Source organism: Amphiprion ocellaris, chromosome 19 (assembly GCF_022539595.1).
Source record: "Amphiprion ocellaris isolate individual 3 ecotype Okinawa chromosome 19, ASM2253959v1, whole genome shotgun sequence".
In the NCBI taxonomy this organism is placed as follows: Eukaryota; Metazoa; Chordata; class Actinopteri; family Pomacentridae; genus Amphiprion; species Amphiprion ocellaris.
In genome coordinates, this window is record NC_072784.1 from 14051711 (window position 1) to 14064463 (window position 12753).

Sequence of the window (12753 nt, forward strand, 5' to 3'; positions counted from 1 at the left end):
GTGCATCAAAATCCTGCAGTCTGTGCCCTGCAGCACTTTTTTTTTTAGTTGTGATCATGACCTGTTCCTCTTTAAACTGGATTAGGACACAGTTGATCTTGACATTCCCTTGTTCTTTGCTTTGCTCTACTGTTCAGAGAAATGAATACTGGGTCTACTCTGCCATCCAGTGGCCGCTGTGGACAAGACTGGTATCAGCTTGCATTCTGATCTAAGAATAACTAGTGCTGAACTTGTGCTTGAGCAACAATCTTGTGACTGTGTCCACAAAGCAAGGACATTTAATTTCTCCATAATTAGTTTAATTTAAGAGCAAATTGGGACTGATTCCTATAATGAAAGTGTTTACCTGACCTCTGTTTGGACTCCTGTGACTCTGGACAGCTCCAGTAAAGGGTGAGTAGCAGCTGCAGGTTGACATTTCTGCAAACAGCAACCACACAGTGCTTCGGAGGCAAGACGCTCGGGAGGTTCATGTATGGACTACCTGCTCATATAAAACAGAAAAATTGTATAAAATGGTTTCATTTCTTTTAATAAGCCGTAAAAGTTCATATTTTTATCTGACTGACTTTAAGGTGCCATGTCCAAAGAGACATTTCCGTTCTCCTCTACCTCACTGCGCTCTCTGAGGCTGGAGCAGGAGTTGCAGGATTGGGAGGATGCACGGCGAGCGCTGGCCCACAGGAGAGCCATGACCCGGGCCCCGCTGCCTCGTGCCCCCAGGCCTCCTCCCAGGCAGCAGCAGAGGCTCCAGGAGGTCCGAGCTCCTCCACCACAGGTCCGCTGCAGAGACACCAGCATCCACAACACCTTCATGTGTGGAGACATGAAAGGAGTTTACGCTGTGCTGAAGGACCCTGCAATGGTCAACGCCCTGATGGAGACGGTGCACGAGGAGATGGTGTGGGCTCCAGAGATGGGTACGACTTTGAACATCTGATCATGTAGGCCTGTATCAATATCACCACTACTACTGATTGGACTGTGTTTCTGCTCCTGTGTCAGGCATGTGGACGCTGAGCTCCAAGGTGAAACAGACCTCAGCTCTGCGTCTGGCTGCCAGCAGAGGACACACCGGCTGTGTGGAGGAGCTGCTGTTTCGTGGAGCTGAGGTGAACGCTGACCCTGGTGGCAGCACGGCCCTCCATGATGCCTGTATAGGAGGTCATTCTGTCTGTGTCCAGCTGCTGCTGTCTCACGGAGCAGATCCTGACCTTTTGGCTGTAGACGGCAGCGCTCCTCTTCACCTCTGTACTTCTGCCCAGTCATTCCAGTGAGTGGAAGAGGAGCTGACAACTTGTGTTTTTTGAATTCCCATGAGTATCTGTATTAAAAAAAATCTGCTCTCTATTAACTTCATGAGACAACAAAAGCTGAGTTTCATCCTAATTTTCCTCTTCCAGTGCAAAAATGTTCATCTTTAAAAAACATTTCTGCTACTGTTGTTAAATCATGTTAGGATAATATTTATTTACAGTATAATGAAGCAAATAGTTTTCCAGCTGAAACTAAATGATGCTGGTAAGTCATGATCATAATGTGTCTGTTTTTCCAAGCTGTGCTGACCTGCTTCTAGAAGGAGGTGCAGAGGTCAATGTGAGGACCAGAGAGTCGAGACTGACACCTCTACATGTGGCTGCTCGGCGAGCCCTGGAGGAGCATGTGGAGCTCTTCCTGAGGCACGGAGCAGATGTTTTAGCCACAAATCGAGAGGGGGAGACGCCTCTGAACGCTGCCTGTTCTGGAGCCGAGAGGCCATCTGAGGCTGGACGTTACCTCCGTGTGATTCAAAGACTGCTGGATGCAGGAGCTGATCCCCAAACTGCAGGCAGGAAGCAGCACACCCCGCTGCACAATGCCTGCGCAAACTGTTGCCACAGGATCGTAGACGTCCTCCTGCAACACGGAGCAAAGGCTGATGTTGAGAACTGTGCAGGATACACACCGATGGACTGTTTGTTGCAGGTAGCAGATGAGAACTGTTGGGGATTTAAGGAAAAAAAGTTTATTGCTGTAAATACAGTCACACTTTTGTTCTTGGTCCTTAAGGTGGTGGAAGATTTCCCAGACCAGCAACCTGAAGCAATAGCACGATCTCTTCTGAACCATGGAGCAAAACCGGTTTCACCAAAGGTTCGGTCAAACAGCAACACTGACAGAATGTTGTAACTGCTGCATGTTGTATCAGTCAGGTGTTAGCTAGTGGACACCTGGCCGGCAGGTGTGTTGGAAAGGAAAGGATGAATTTCTACACATGGACAGGATTCTGTTTATTCACTGTAGTCATGGAACTTTGTGAGGCATCAGTTTTACAATATGTAACAATGACATCTTTTTACTAAAACTACACGCCATCTAGGGAGTTAGAAGCAAAGTGGTCTAACCCACAAAAAATTCTAACAGATTTTACATAATTTCTGTAATATTTTATGGTCTAGATTTTAGTGGCAAAGTGGTCTAACCCACAACCCCAATATAACATTGCAGTGGTGCTTCGAATGCTAGATCACTTTGAAAACACAAAACTTAGAACCAATTTTTGTCAAAAACTACAGAAAGTGGGTTAGATCACTTCCAAACCTTCATCTTATCCTGTTGAGGTTACAGGAGGTACAACCCCTAGTTGACATTGGACAAGAGGTAGGATACAGCCTGGACAGTTTTCCAGTTCATCATGGGGCAAACACAAAGGCAAAATCCCAATCTCAACCCTAAAGGCCAGTTCATGGTTTCCATATGGCCAATGCAGACTTTCAACGACTCCATTCATACTACAATGGGTGCATCTTGGTTTTCTATGTAGACAGTCATATTGCCTATCATATCAATCAAACACATGATGCTCCTTTGGATCTTTTAGAAAAGATTGTGAATTTGCCATTTTCACAGAATATAGCAGCTAGTAACAGATTGGACTGTAGCATCAAGTAAATGTGATTATTCCTGAGTTGTGCCAGACACAGTAGATGAACACAGCACAGGACTTCTGGAGAATTTCTGGCAGTGTTTGAGCATTGTGGATGGAAAATATGTAGAAACTGAAAAAATGCCAAAGTCCACCACCAATCGCTTTGATCACAACTCTTTAAATGATGGATTCTACAGGTGTTGATGATGGAGAATCTTTACTTACAGTCAGGCTTGCACAGTGCACATGTTCACACAAGGGTTGATGTGGAACACTTGCAACTTGGGTAGATGACATAATGTTTATCACACAGACCTTTGCAGACAGAGAAAGCATTAAATGGTCTTTATGTGACAGTGTACATGTCCACAAATGAATGCAGCTTGACTCCAACAACTGTGCATCCACAGCTGTCCAAGTAAAATCAAGGCTCAAGACCTCATCACAAAACCCTCACAGGCCGAACTAACATCAGGACACTGTAGTGATTATGAGTTACAGGGCTAGGAATAGGATAAAAGGGGAAAATGGGACACTGTCATGGCAGCAGGCTTGAAAACAGCATATTGCTACCAAAAAAAAAAAAAGAATCTACTACAGAGTTCTGTTTGATGTACAGGTTGATGAGATGCTCAGCTGTTTATATATTTTATCAAACTATCAAATCAGGAAAGCCATGAACATTTGTAAATCCTATATCTGACTGAAAACACAAACAGCTCTGCAAACATGCAGTAAAATAACCGCAACAGAAAGTAGCCAGATGCTGCCTCTGACAGATAAAGATCCTTTAGGATTTTTTTACTTTCACCATCCTAGCTTGGCTTGTGCATATATTGTGGAGGGGAAGAGAACCATGTTTATACATCACAAATTATGCTGTGAAATACGAACAAGTTCTTCAGGAAAGTGTGCAGATATGCAAACTTACAGAGGAGGTGCATGATGGCATTGACAGTCAGACACTTGGCGGGAAGAAGCGTCAAAGCCAGTGAGTGTGGAGATTGGGATCGGGCCATCGAGACAGATGAGCGTGCACGTTCACGCTCACACCTGTGTCCAATTTAGAGCCACCAGTTAACCTCGCGTGCATCTCTTTGGACTGTGGAAGAAATCCAGAGCACCTGTAGTTACGGGGAACACATGCCAGCTGCACACAGAAAGCTCGAATCGACCAGCAGGTTCAAAACCAGAAGGTACTTGTTGTGAAGCGCTAGTTGTAATAACCACTATGCTGACATGATGCTCCAATCAAAATGGCCCTGAAATGAAACAAATAATACATGTTAAAATTTCAAGAATACAACCAAAAGTAGAGAAAAAGATCTGAGTTAGAGGAGCAAAGTCACACCAAAAAAAATGTAATTTTTTAAAAAAAATTATACAACAATAGAATCGACTGTTGTCAAGAAGACATTGTGTAAAGACTCTAATATTGCAGAAAACATAATGGTAATGGTAATTGGCTGAGGAAACAGTCGATTGTTATCCATCTTAAATGTTTTATTCGTTGATCCAAATGCTCTCCATGCTTTAAATTGCCCCGAGAGGATAAATTCAGTTTTTCGAACTGAACTGAATTAAACTGAACCTGACCAGTATTTTCGTGCAATAATAGTAAAGATAAATGTGAAGTTGTTTGAGGAAATATCATGCAAAGTCAGGCAAAGAAACTATAAAAAAAACCCAAACTGAATATTATATATAATTCCACTCAGACACGCAAAGATTAACTTTATACCTTTAATCTTTGCGTGTTAAATAATATGATTTTTCTCCTCCCTCTACAGGAACTGAAGCAGTGCCTCCTCTCTCCTGCCACTCTGGAGGTGATGCTGAACTCCTACACCTCCATCCCTCCCTGTGACTGGATGGACTCTGCTGATGTTTCTGAGGTGAGTTCATCTCTCTGCAGTGCTACTGAACCTCCTCTGCTGCTCTTCGTTTACCTCCCACTCTTTCCGTTTTCTGCCTCAGGAGCCTTTCTTCCAGCTGCTGCGTCAGCGGAGCGGCCAGCCTCGATCACTGCAGCATCTCTGTCGATGTGCTTTACGTCAGCGCTTAGGAGCTCGGTGCCACTCGGCGGTCAGTAAACTGGACATTCCCGGCTCTGTGAGGGATTACCTGCTGCTGAGTAACGACGGGACGCTGCACTGACTTCACACTTTGTCTATACATATATTTAACAGTATGGTGCCTCTTTGGAAACAGTATCTAAGATTTATTTTTACATTACAATAACCTGTTGCTTTTTTTTTTTTTTAAACTAACGTGTTTTTGTCATCTTGAAATACTTAGATGGAGTTTCTGGAATTACAAATAAATACAATTTTACCTCCTGTTGGGTTAATTTTTAGTTTATATTGGATTGGTTGGTGGTGTTTTTGGAGTGTTGGATTGCGTCAATAAACTGATAAAATGTAAAATATTAGTTATTTCAAATACCTGAGCAAAATATGAATCCACAGAGAAACAGAAATGAGGAAATAAGAACCCACTTTATTTGCATTCACCTAATTCCCACCCTGAAACTCATGAAGGAGCAGATCAAATACAGTAAATACATTTAAAGTTGTGCTCCAAATGTTTCCTGTCTATAAGTCAAGAATCCATCTCTGTATATTATCAGAGAGTGGAGCTTTCAGATTTCAGGCTGAAGTTTAAATGGGTTTCCTATCTGGACAAATTTTGCAAAATTATATCCAAAATACAGTCTGTCTATTTCCAGTACCTGCACATTCTGGTCAGTAATTAGGTGCATAATTTCAAATTTATCTTTGACTATATTTTAAACTGATGCAGATGAAGTATTCACACCTTTTTCTGAACAGCAGCAATATTATAATATAAAGTAAAAGTCTTGTGTTCACACTTGCACTGAAAGTATTGTAGCACCAAGTAACGTAATAATTCACTGGAAATGTAATTGATTTTGCACTTAATTAGATTGAAAGTGTAATAAAAATGCCCCTACTGGTGTTGAGAGTGGAGCTTTATGTGGACAGGCCATATTGAAAATCTGTTTTCTAGATTGCACTGAAGGCATATTTCGATTATTTCATTTACAACAAGGACCCATCTGTGACTTGTACAGCTGTCTGTATGTGCAGGAGCTATAATTAAGGCTAAAGGTTGGCCTAACACTGGCATTAATGGAGTTATAGCATGTGCAAACCAGATGTTATCATTTCTTGATTTTTGTGGCAGCTCACTGCCCTCTCTGGAGGACTTATTCAGCTCTTGTTGCCTCAGTAAGGCAGCAAACACACTGAACACCATCTGTTCAACCCATTGCCCTCCAGCAGACGCTTCAGGTCTATCAAATCACAGACAAACGACTCAAAAAAAAACTTCTGCTGCAGCTGAATTCTGCCAAACAAAAGTACCTTCTATTTTTATACTAGACCTGCACATATGTTTACATAAAAGTACGCCTTGTATGTACTTTTTGCAAGACTAAAAGCCACTACATTTCTGCATTCTACTACAGTACTGTTTTTATACTGATCTTAATACACCAAAAAAAAAAGATACCTTTGCAAGAGTCTTTCTGTTTCATAATTCAGTTCTATTCTATTCTGGTTGTGGATATATTTTTTGGTTGAGTATCTGAAATAATGAATATATTCCACTTTCTTTGGTTTTTATAACAAATTGCAACACTATTTCTTTGTAACTATGTTTAAATCGCATCTATTGCGTAATAAAAAATTGTCCATGAAAAACTACCAGAGCATTATTATATTACACATACAGTTGCACTCAGAATTATTCAACCCCCATTGCAAAGCAGGTATACTGGCAAAATTTACAAACTTACAGCTGTTTTTGATGAACAACTCAAACAAGGACAATCGAAAAAGCTCAGCACAACCAGTATTAAAAGTGATTTCTCCAAATTCAAGACAGTATGCCACTCTTAATGAATACTGCTGTCTCAAAATTATTCAACCCCTTCTTAACAAGCATCTTTAGTAGAGCACCCTTTTGCTGCTATGACCTGATGCAAACGTGATATAGCCAGACACCAGGTTCTGACAGCTTTTCTGAGGAATCTTATCCCAATCCTTATGGGCAATAGCCTCCAGCTCTTTAATCTTCTTGCGTTTGCATACTGCAACTGCAAATGTTATTATGCTATTGGCCAAGTTATGACATAAATGGGTTTTACTACATGTTTGATAAGGTTCAGGGCAAATTTGATGACATTTTCAGTAAATTATGACATTATTGGGTGCTACAAGTATCAGAATTAATAATAATATCAATCAACAAATATACCGATCAAGCTCTACTTAAAAGAAGGGAGCCCAAATTGTAAGTTGGTCATAAATGTGTGTTCACTGGCTGATAAAGGGTTATAATTCAATTCACTGAAGTAAGTAAAGATCTTACAAAATTACAGAGGAAATAAAATCAACAACAAATCCAAATTTTGTCAGTTTGAATGTAAAATTTAGATAATTTTTACCGTTTTTTTTTTTTTTTTTGCAAAGTATTACAATATTGGTGCAATAAGTATGAGCTGAGCTGAGCTGGACTTTGGTACTTTTGTTTTTTTTTTTTTTTAAATAGAAACACCAACACTGGCTATATGCAACTGCGTTTAATTTCCATTTGCTATAAAAAAAATGATGGCATAATAAATTCCGCTCATAAAGCCGCCCCGGCACCGTTATTACCGGTTATTACCGGGCAGCTCGGAGGATCAACAGGTTGAGACTCGGGTCTAAAAGCGGCGCCGTGCTGACGTCACGCCGCCTCTGTGTTTGTTATGTGGTTTTGAAGCAGCAGCTGCTAACTAGCACCGAGCCTCGTCTTCAAACATGCTCTGATTCTACACCTGCCAGGTACCAGCTCTCTCACAAACACCCACACACTCCGAACACTTTTAACTCTCCGCATGAAGTCTCTGTTCTGTGTTTGAAAACTGTCGCGACCGAAACAAACCGAACCGCAAACATCCGAAGGTCGTTTTTTTTTTTGTCAAGCTACCTAGGCGCTAGCTGCCAGGCTAAGTTAGCTCGACAACAACAGCATAACATAACAAGTTAGCAGCTCAGCAGGCTATCTTTCATAAAGGCTAATGTATAGATAAAGGCTGAATGTCGAGTTGAACAAAATGACATGACAAACACTGCTGACATGGCTGCATAGCTGGATGTAGCTTCAGAGATACAAGAAACAGCTGTTGAGCAGAATTGCTAGCTAGCTGTATGTAAATTAACTCATCTTGAATGAGGCCAGGGACTTTCTAATATGTAAATACCAAATAGAACCATTAATGTGTGTTCTGCAACAACAGCATATAACTATATGTAACTACTGAGCTGTGAAACGCTGTCATTATAGATTGTTTTTACATTAGGAGTAAAGCAAATGTTAAGAAAGGCCAAGTTTGTCAGGCTTAATCAATGTGTCGTGCTGATGTGCAGATCAGTGTATTTAAATAGAATCTAGCTGTCACCGATGCTAGGTTTGAGCTTTATTAAAATTTGACAGTTTAATTCTGTATTACAATCCTGTTATTACTGCATTTCGTGCCCAAAAACAGGAATGAAATATTAAATCCATTTTACTTTTTCTCTGTCATCATCCAGGTTATGTGTGGAACATGCAAAAAGTCTATCTTCCACAATATTATATTTTAATGGTATTGTACATAAAGTCTGAATGATTTGGGGAAAATAACCAGTTGCAGGTTTTCTAACAGTTTTTTCAATTCCAGCTTCAGTTCCGTATTTTCTGGGTAATAGATTTAAAACATGCGATGGAGCAATAACACACGAGATACCATTAAAGTGTGACCGTCACTAAAAGAAGCGGGCAGTAATTGGTAAAACCATTGACACAACAGCTTAAACTCTGCAATGCATGACACAGATCCTAAATTGTAGCCTTTGTGAGTTATTTGCATTGCTTCAAACTTTAAACTTGAAATTAACTACATGACAGACTGCTGAAATGATTATTCTGAAATCTGAAGACGAGCAAACAGCTGTTTTAACAGTTGAATAAATTACTTTTCCTAATTTGTCCCCAAATTTGTCCCTCTTTTCTGACACGATAATCAGTAATAAAATAACTGCTTGATTCAGTCCTAATATTGTGTTGCGGTACATTTACTGTAACTTCAAGTGTGAAATTTTTCTGTGATAAATGAAGGTACTTTGTCCCAGTTAATTCAATGTTTAGACTCCCTATTGATTGTTAGAGTTCGATATAATATTTTCGAAGTAAAAGATGTGCAAAAAAATTAGATTGTATTTGTTTGTACATATATTGCTAATGCGATTTGACTGCAAATCATAGCATGAATGCTAATTCTAACATTTCTTTTCACCTAAACATGATCTAGAAATTGTGATTTTTACAGTTTTTGCTGCAGCCTGTACCAAACAAGACGTAATAATTTAGGAAATTATGTGCAAAAAGTCAGTAGCTTGGTGGTTAGCATTTTCGTCTTCCTGACCTTCCCGGGATCTTTCTGCATGGAGTTTGCATGTTCTCCCTGTGCATGCGTGGGTTTTCTCTGGGTACTCCAGCTTCCTCCCACAGTCCAAAAATATGCTGAGGTTAATTGGTAATTTTAAACTGTAGGTGTAAGTGTGATTGTTTGTCTCTAAATGTAGCCCTGTGACAGACTGGTGATCTGTCCAGGGTGTCCTCTGCCTTCATCCTAAGTCAGCTGGGATAGACTCCAGCCCCCCCACGACCCTAATGAGGATTAAGTGGTGTATAGATAAGGGATGGATGGATGTCCAAAAAAGTTAAAATTTAATTTGTACAGGTTCCAACCATGTGCATTATTTTTAAATTATATAAATTACATTCTGCTGAAGTTTACTATTATGTGTACATCCCTTTGAAACTTGTGTCACTTAACTCTATCCTTGTTCTTCATGTGTGTCTTCTTGTGCTCTACAGGTTTGGAGGACAGAGATGGCAGTATGTGCGCTGACCATGCTGGATGGGATGGAGGACGAGGTGACGGCAGCAGGTGGCGTTCTGCTCCTGGTCCTGGCCCTCATCTTGGCTTGGCTCTCGACCCACGTGGCTGACCGGGGAGACCACATCCTGGGGACCATCCTCACCGTGGGCGCTCACGCCTCCCTGATCGGACTGGGGGGCCATGACAACTACAGCGGGGGTCCTGCCGGTGCTGACGCCCCCGAACAGCAAACTCCTCCACCTTCACAGGAGAACAAGCCGGACGACAGCGAGCCGTCGACCGAGAGGGGAGAGGGTGAGGGGACGGGGGAAGGGGCTGAGGGGGTTTGGACAGATCTGCTGCTGGACATACAGAGCAAACAACCGCAGGCTGGAAGACTGAACGCTTCCGATGGAGAGGATGAAGAGGAGGATGAGGATGATGAGGAGCTGGATGAGGAAGAAAAGAAGGCTATAAAGCCAGTTTTGACCGCCGCCAGTACGACCACTTCCATCTCTGTCCGCTTGAAGTTTTTAAATGACACAGAGGAGGTGGCAGTCGTGGAACCACAGGACACAGTGGGAATACTGAAAAGGTTGGTGAAATAACCCTGAACAACCTCCACCAAGCTTTATGCAGAGCTTGTTAAAGTAAAGTTTAGGAAACTCTGCATAATAGCTTCCATGCATAGAAGCCAGCAGCCAGTTAATTTAGAATAAAGACTGAGACCAGCTTTCTTAACTCTGTCTCGCAGTTATAAAAATATCTGCCCGCCAGCCGTAAAGCTTCCTAATTAAGATGCTGCTCCTCGCTTATTAAAATTGACAGAAAACAAAGGATGAAAACTTTTTCATGTGGTTTTAGAGGAAGTTGTTTTTGGCACCATTTCGTGGAGTCTCAGCTGGTTAACGTTGATGACAAGACTTCATGCACAAATGACCATGTGTGGATTTGTCACGTAGGCTTTTGTTCCGATTAAACAAACAAGATGTTACATTTTATTTAGCTTGAAAGGTGCTGGAAGACAGATTGTGTTGCCTTTAGACAAGGCCAGATGAACTGGTTCCAGTCTTAAAAATTAGGTAATTGACAGATGGCTGCAACTTTAGGTTGATTGTACAGACACAAGAGTGGGCTTTCATCTAACTCTTGAAACGAAACGCAAACTATTCCTTTGACCCTCTAAACCTCTAAAGCAGTTTCTGGGTGTGGGCTCACTTTTCTCTGCAATATAAAGTCCTCAACCTCTATTAAAACTGCACAACCATGGCTAGAAGTAGAAAGAATTCAAAAATGTCTTCTGTTAATCTGACAATTATAATTCCACAAATCAAAAGGTTAAAAAAACAAGCAAACTTGAAATTCTTACATGATGTATTTTCTGAAAATTCAAAAAGCCTGGAATCAATAGGTGTTACCAATACTAGAAAATAAATGGTGACTCTACATAGGAGAGATTTTTACTATTTAGAATTTGACATTTGTTTCTATATTTACTTGAGGAATTTTATCAGGTGGGAAATTGCTGAAGCATAAGTTTTGATTTTCTTTACAGAACCTAATGAGTGCAAAGGTTTTATTTTGGGCCAGTGTTGAAAAGAAGCATGTAGAATAAAGTGCTCTGATAAATGGAGCCATTTTGGGAATATGTCTTCTAATGGCGCTTCTTTTTCTTCTGTCCTCTTTTCCAGTAAATGTTTCTCAGGTCGGGAGCATCAAATTAAGTTAATTTACCAAGGCCAGCTGCTGCAGGATCCCAAGAAGACTCTGTTATCCCTAAACATCACAGACAACAGCGTGATCCACTGCCACGTCTCCCAGACCCTGCACGAGGCCGGTCCAGAGGAAGGGGCTCAGTCGGGGGCCGGAGCAGGAGTCGGGTCTGGGGTTTCCGGAGGGTTCAGGGCTGCCGGCGTGGCAATCAGCACCAGCAGCCTGGTGGTGCCTGTGTTCGTGGTGATACTGGCCGTGGTGTGGTACTTCCGCATCAACTACCGGCAGTTCTTCACCGCCCCCGCGACCATCTCCCTCGTGGGAGTCACTGTGTTCTTTAGCTTTCTGATATTTGGGATGCACAGCCGTTGAAAAGGCAAAGAGAGGGCTCATGCTTAGAGCTGAATGTTGGGAGATGAAGTCAAAAATAGCTGCAGCGGTGGGCGAGCGTCTAGAGAGATGGACTAATCAAAAAGGGCCTCGGTGCAGATGCTACAGCTGATCGTTGTGTGTTTGTGGGTGGATAGGTGAGCCTGTTGGTGCATGTACCAAGAAAAGACAGATGAGTGATTGTACAAGTGCAGTAAATAATAATCTGCAGTGAGTGAGGAGTTTGCTTTAACTGAAACATAATTTAGCTTCTCTGCAAACATGACTTGGTGGTTCACACCATGTTGTAACACTCTGGCTTTATCTCATCATCATGCTTTCCTGTGCGTTATTCTTTTTCAGAGCACTGCTTCTATGTTTAAAGAAAAGCGCTAGATGCAAGAATCTGAAATCATTCTGAACCACTCACTGTCGTGTTGTGTGTGCCAGTTTGACTCTGTACCTTTATTTCATGTTATTTGACAGATTCAAGCCGTCTGTAAGCTAATATAAACTGTACAGCTGCCTCAGTGCAGACTGAATTATGATTTTTTTTTTTTGTTGCTCCAAAATGTGGCTCTGTAGGAATAGGCTAATTTAAACAATCACTAGACATGGAAATAGACACCTTTTGAGAAGATGCTGTAAATATGTTGTGTATTTTTCTGTAAATAAGATGATAGAATGAATCAGGTGAACCTGCATCTGGCACTTAAAGATGTGGAGGAGGGGTTGTTCTACCCTTCTGATTATGCTGGACTGCTCTGGTTTCAGTGGTATCTCAAATTAAAGCATTTCAAACCAAACCTGTGCTCTAAAGAAGTCAGTC

At 41.4% G+C, this 12753-nt stretch overlaps 2 protein-coding genes across 2 annotated transcripts; both read left to right on the top strand.

Moving 5' to 3' along the window:
- Positions 1–211: 211 nt before the first annotated feature.
- On the top strand, positions 212–5250 carry asb16 (ankyrin repeat and SOCS box containing 16). Its single transcript, XM_023299518.3, has 7 exons — positions 212–396; positions 579–923; positions 1009–1276; positions 1560–1968; positions 2053–2136; positions 4702–4806; positions 4889–5250. Exons 2-7 carry the CDS (start codon positions 584–586, stop codon positions 5066–5068), a joined length of 1386 nt encoding a protein of 461 aa, XP_023155286.2. The 5' UTR covers positions 212–396; positions 579–583; the 3' UTR covers positions 5069–5250.
- Positions 5251–7610: 2360 nt separating this feature from the next.
- On the top strand, positions 7611–12730 carry tmub2 (transmembrane and ubiquitin-like domain containing 2). The gene is made up of 3 exons (XM_023299507.3): positions 7611–7761; positions 9839–10437; positions 11534–12730. Exons 2-3 carry the CDS (start codon positions 9854–9856, stop codon positions 11925–11927), a joined length of 978 nt encoding a protein of 325 aa, XP_023155275.1. The 5' UTR covers positions 7611–7761; positions 9839–9853; the 3' UTR covers positions 11928–12730.
- The last annotated feature ends 23 nt before the right edge of the window (positions 12731–12753 follow it).

Excerpts from the sequence above, each read along its gene's own strand:
- asb16 (XM_023299518.3), top strand. The coding sequence starts at position 584 with ATGTCCAAAGAGACATTTCCGTTCTCCTCTACCTCACTGCGCTCTCTG. Across the intron at positions 1,969-2,052 it reads CGATGGACTGTTTGTTGCAG|GTGGTGGAAGATTTCCCAGA; the intron begins GTAGCAGATGAG and ends TTGGTCCTTAAG. Across the intron at positions 2,137-4,701 it reads CAAAACCGGTTTCACCAAAG|GAACTGAAGCAGTGCCTCCT; the intron begins GTTCGGTCAAAC and ends CTCCCTCTACAG.
- tmub2 (XM_023299507.3), top strand. The coding sequence starts at position 9,854 with ATGGCAGTATGTGCGCTGACCATGCTGGATGGGATGGAGGACGAGGTG. Across the intron at positions 10,438-11,533 it reads ACAGTGGGAATACTGAAAAG|TAAATGTTTCTCAGGTCGGG; the intron begins GTTGGTGAAATA and ends CCTCTTTTCCAG.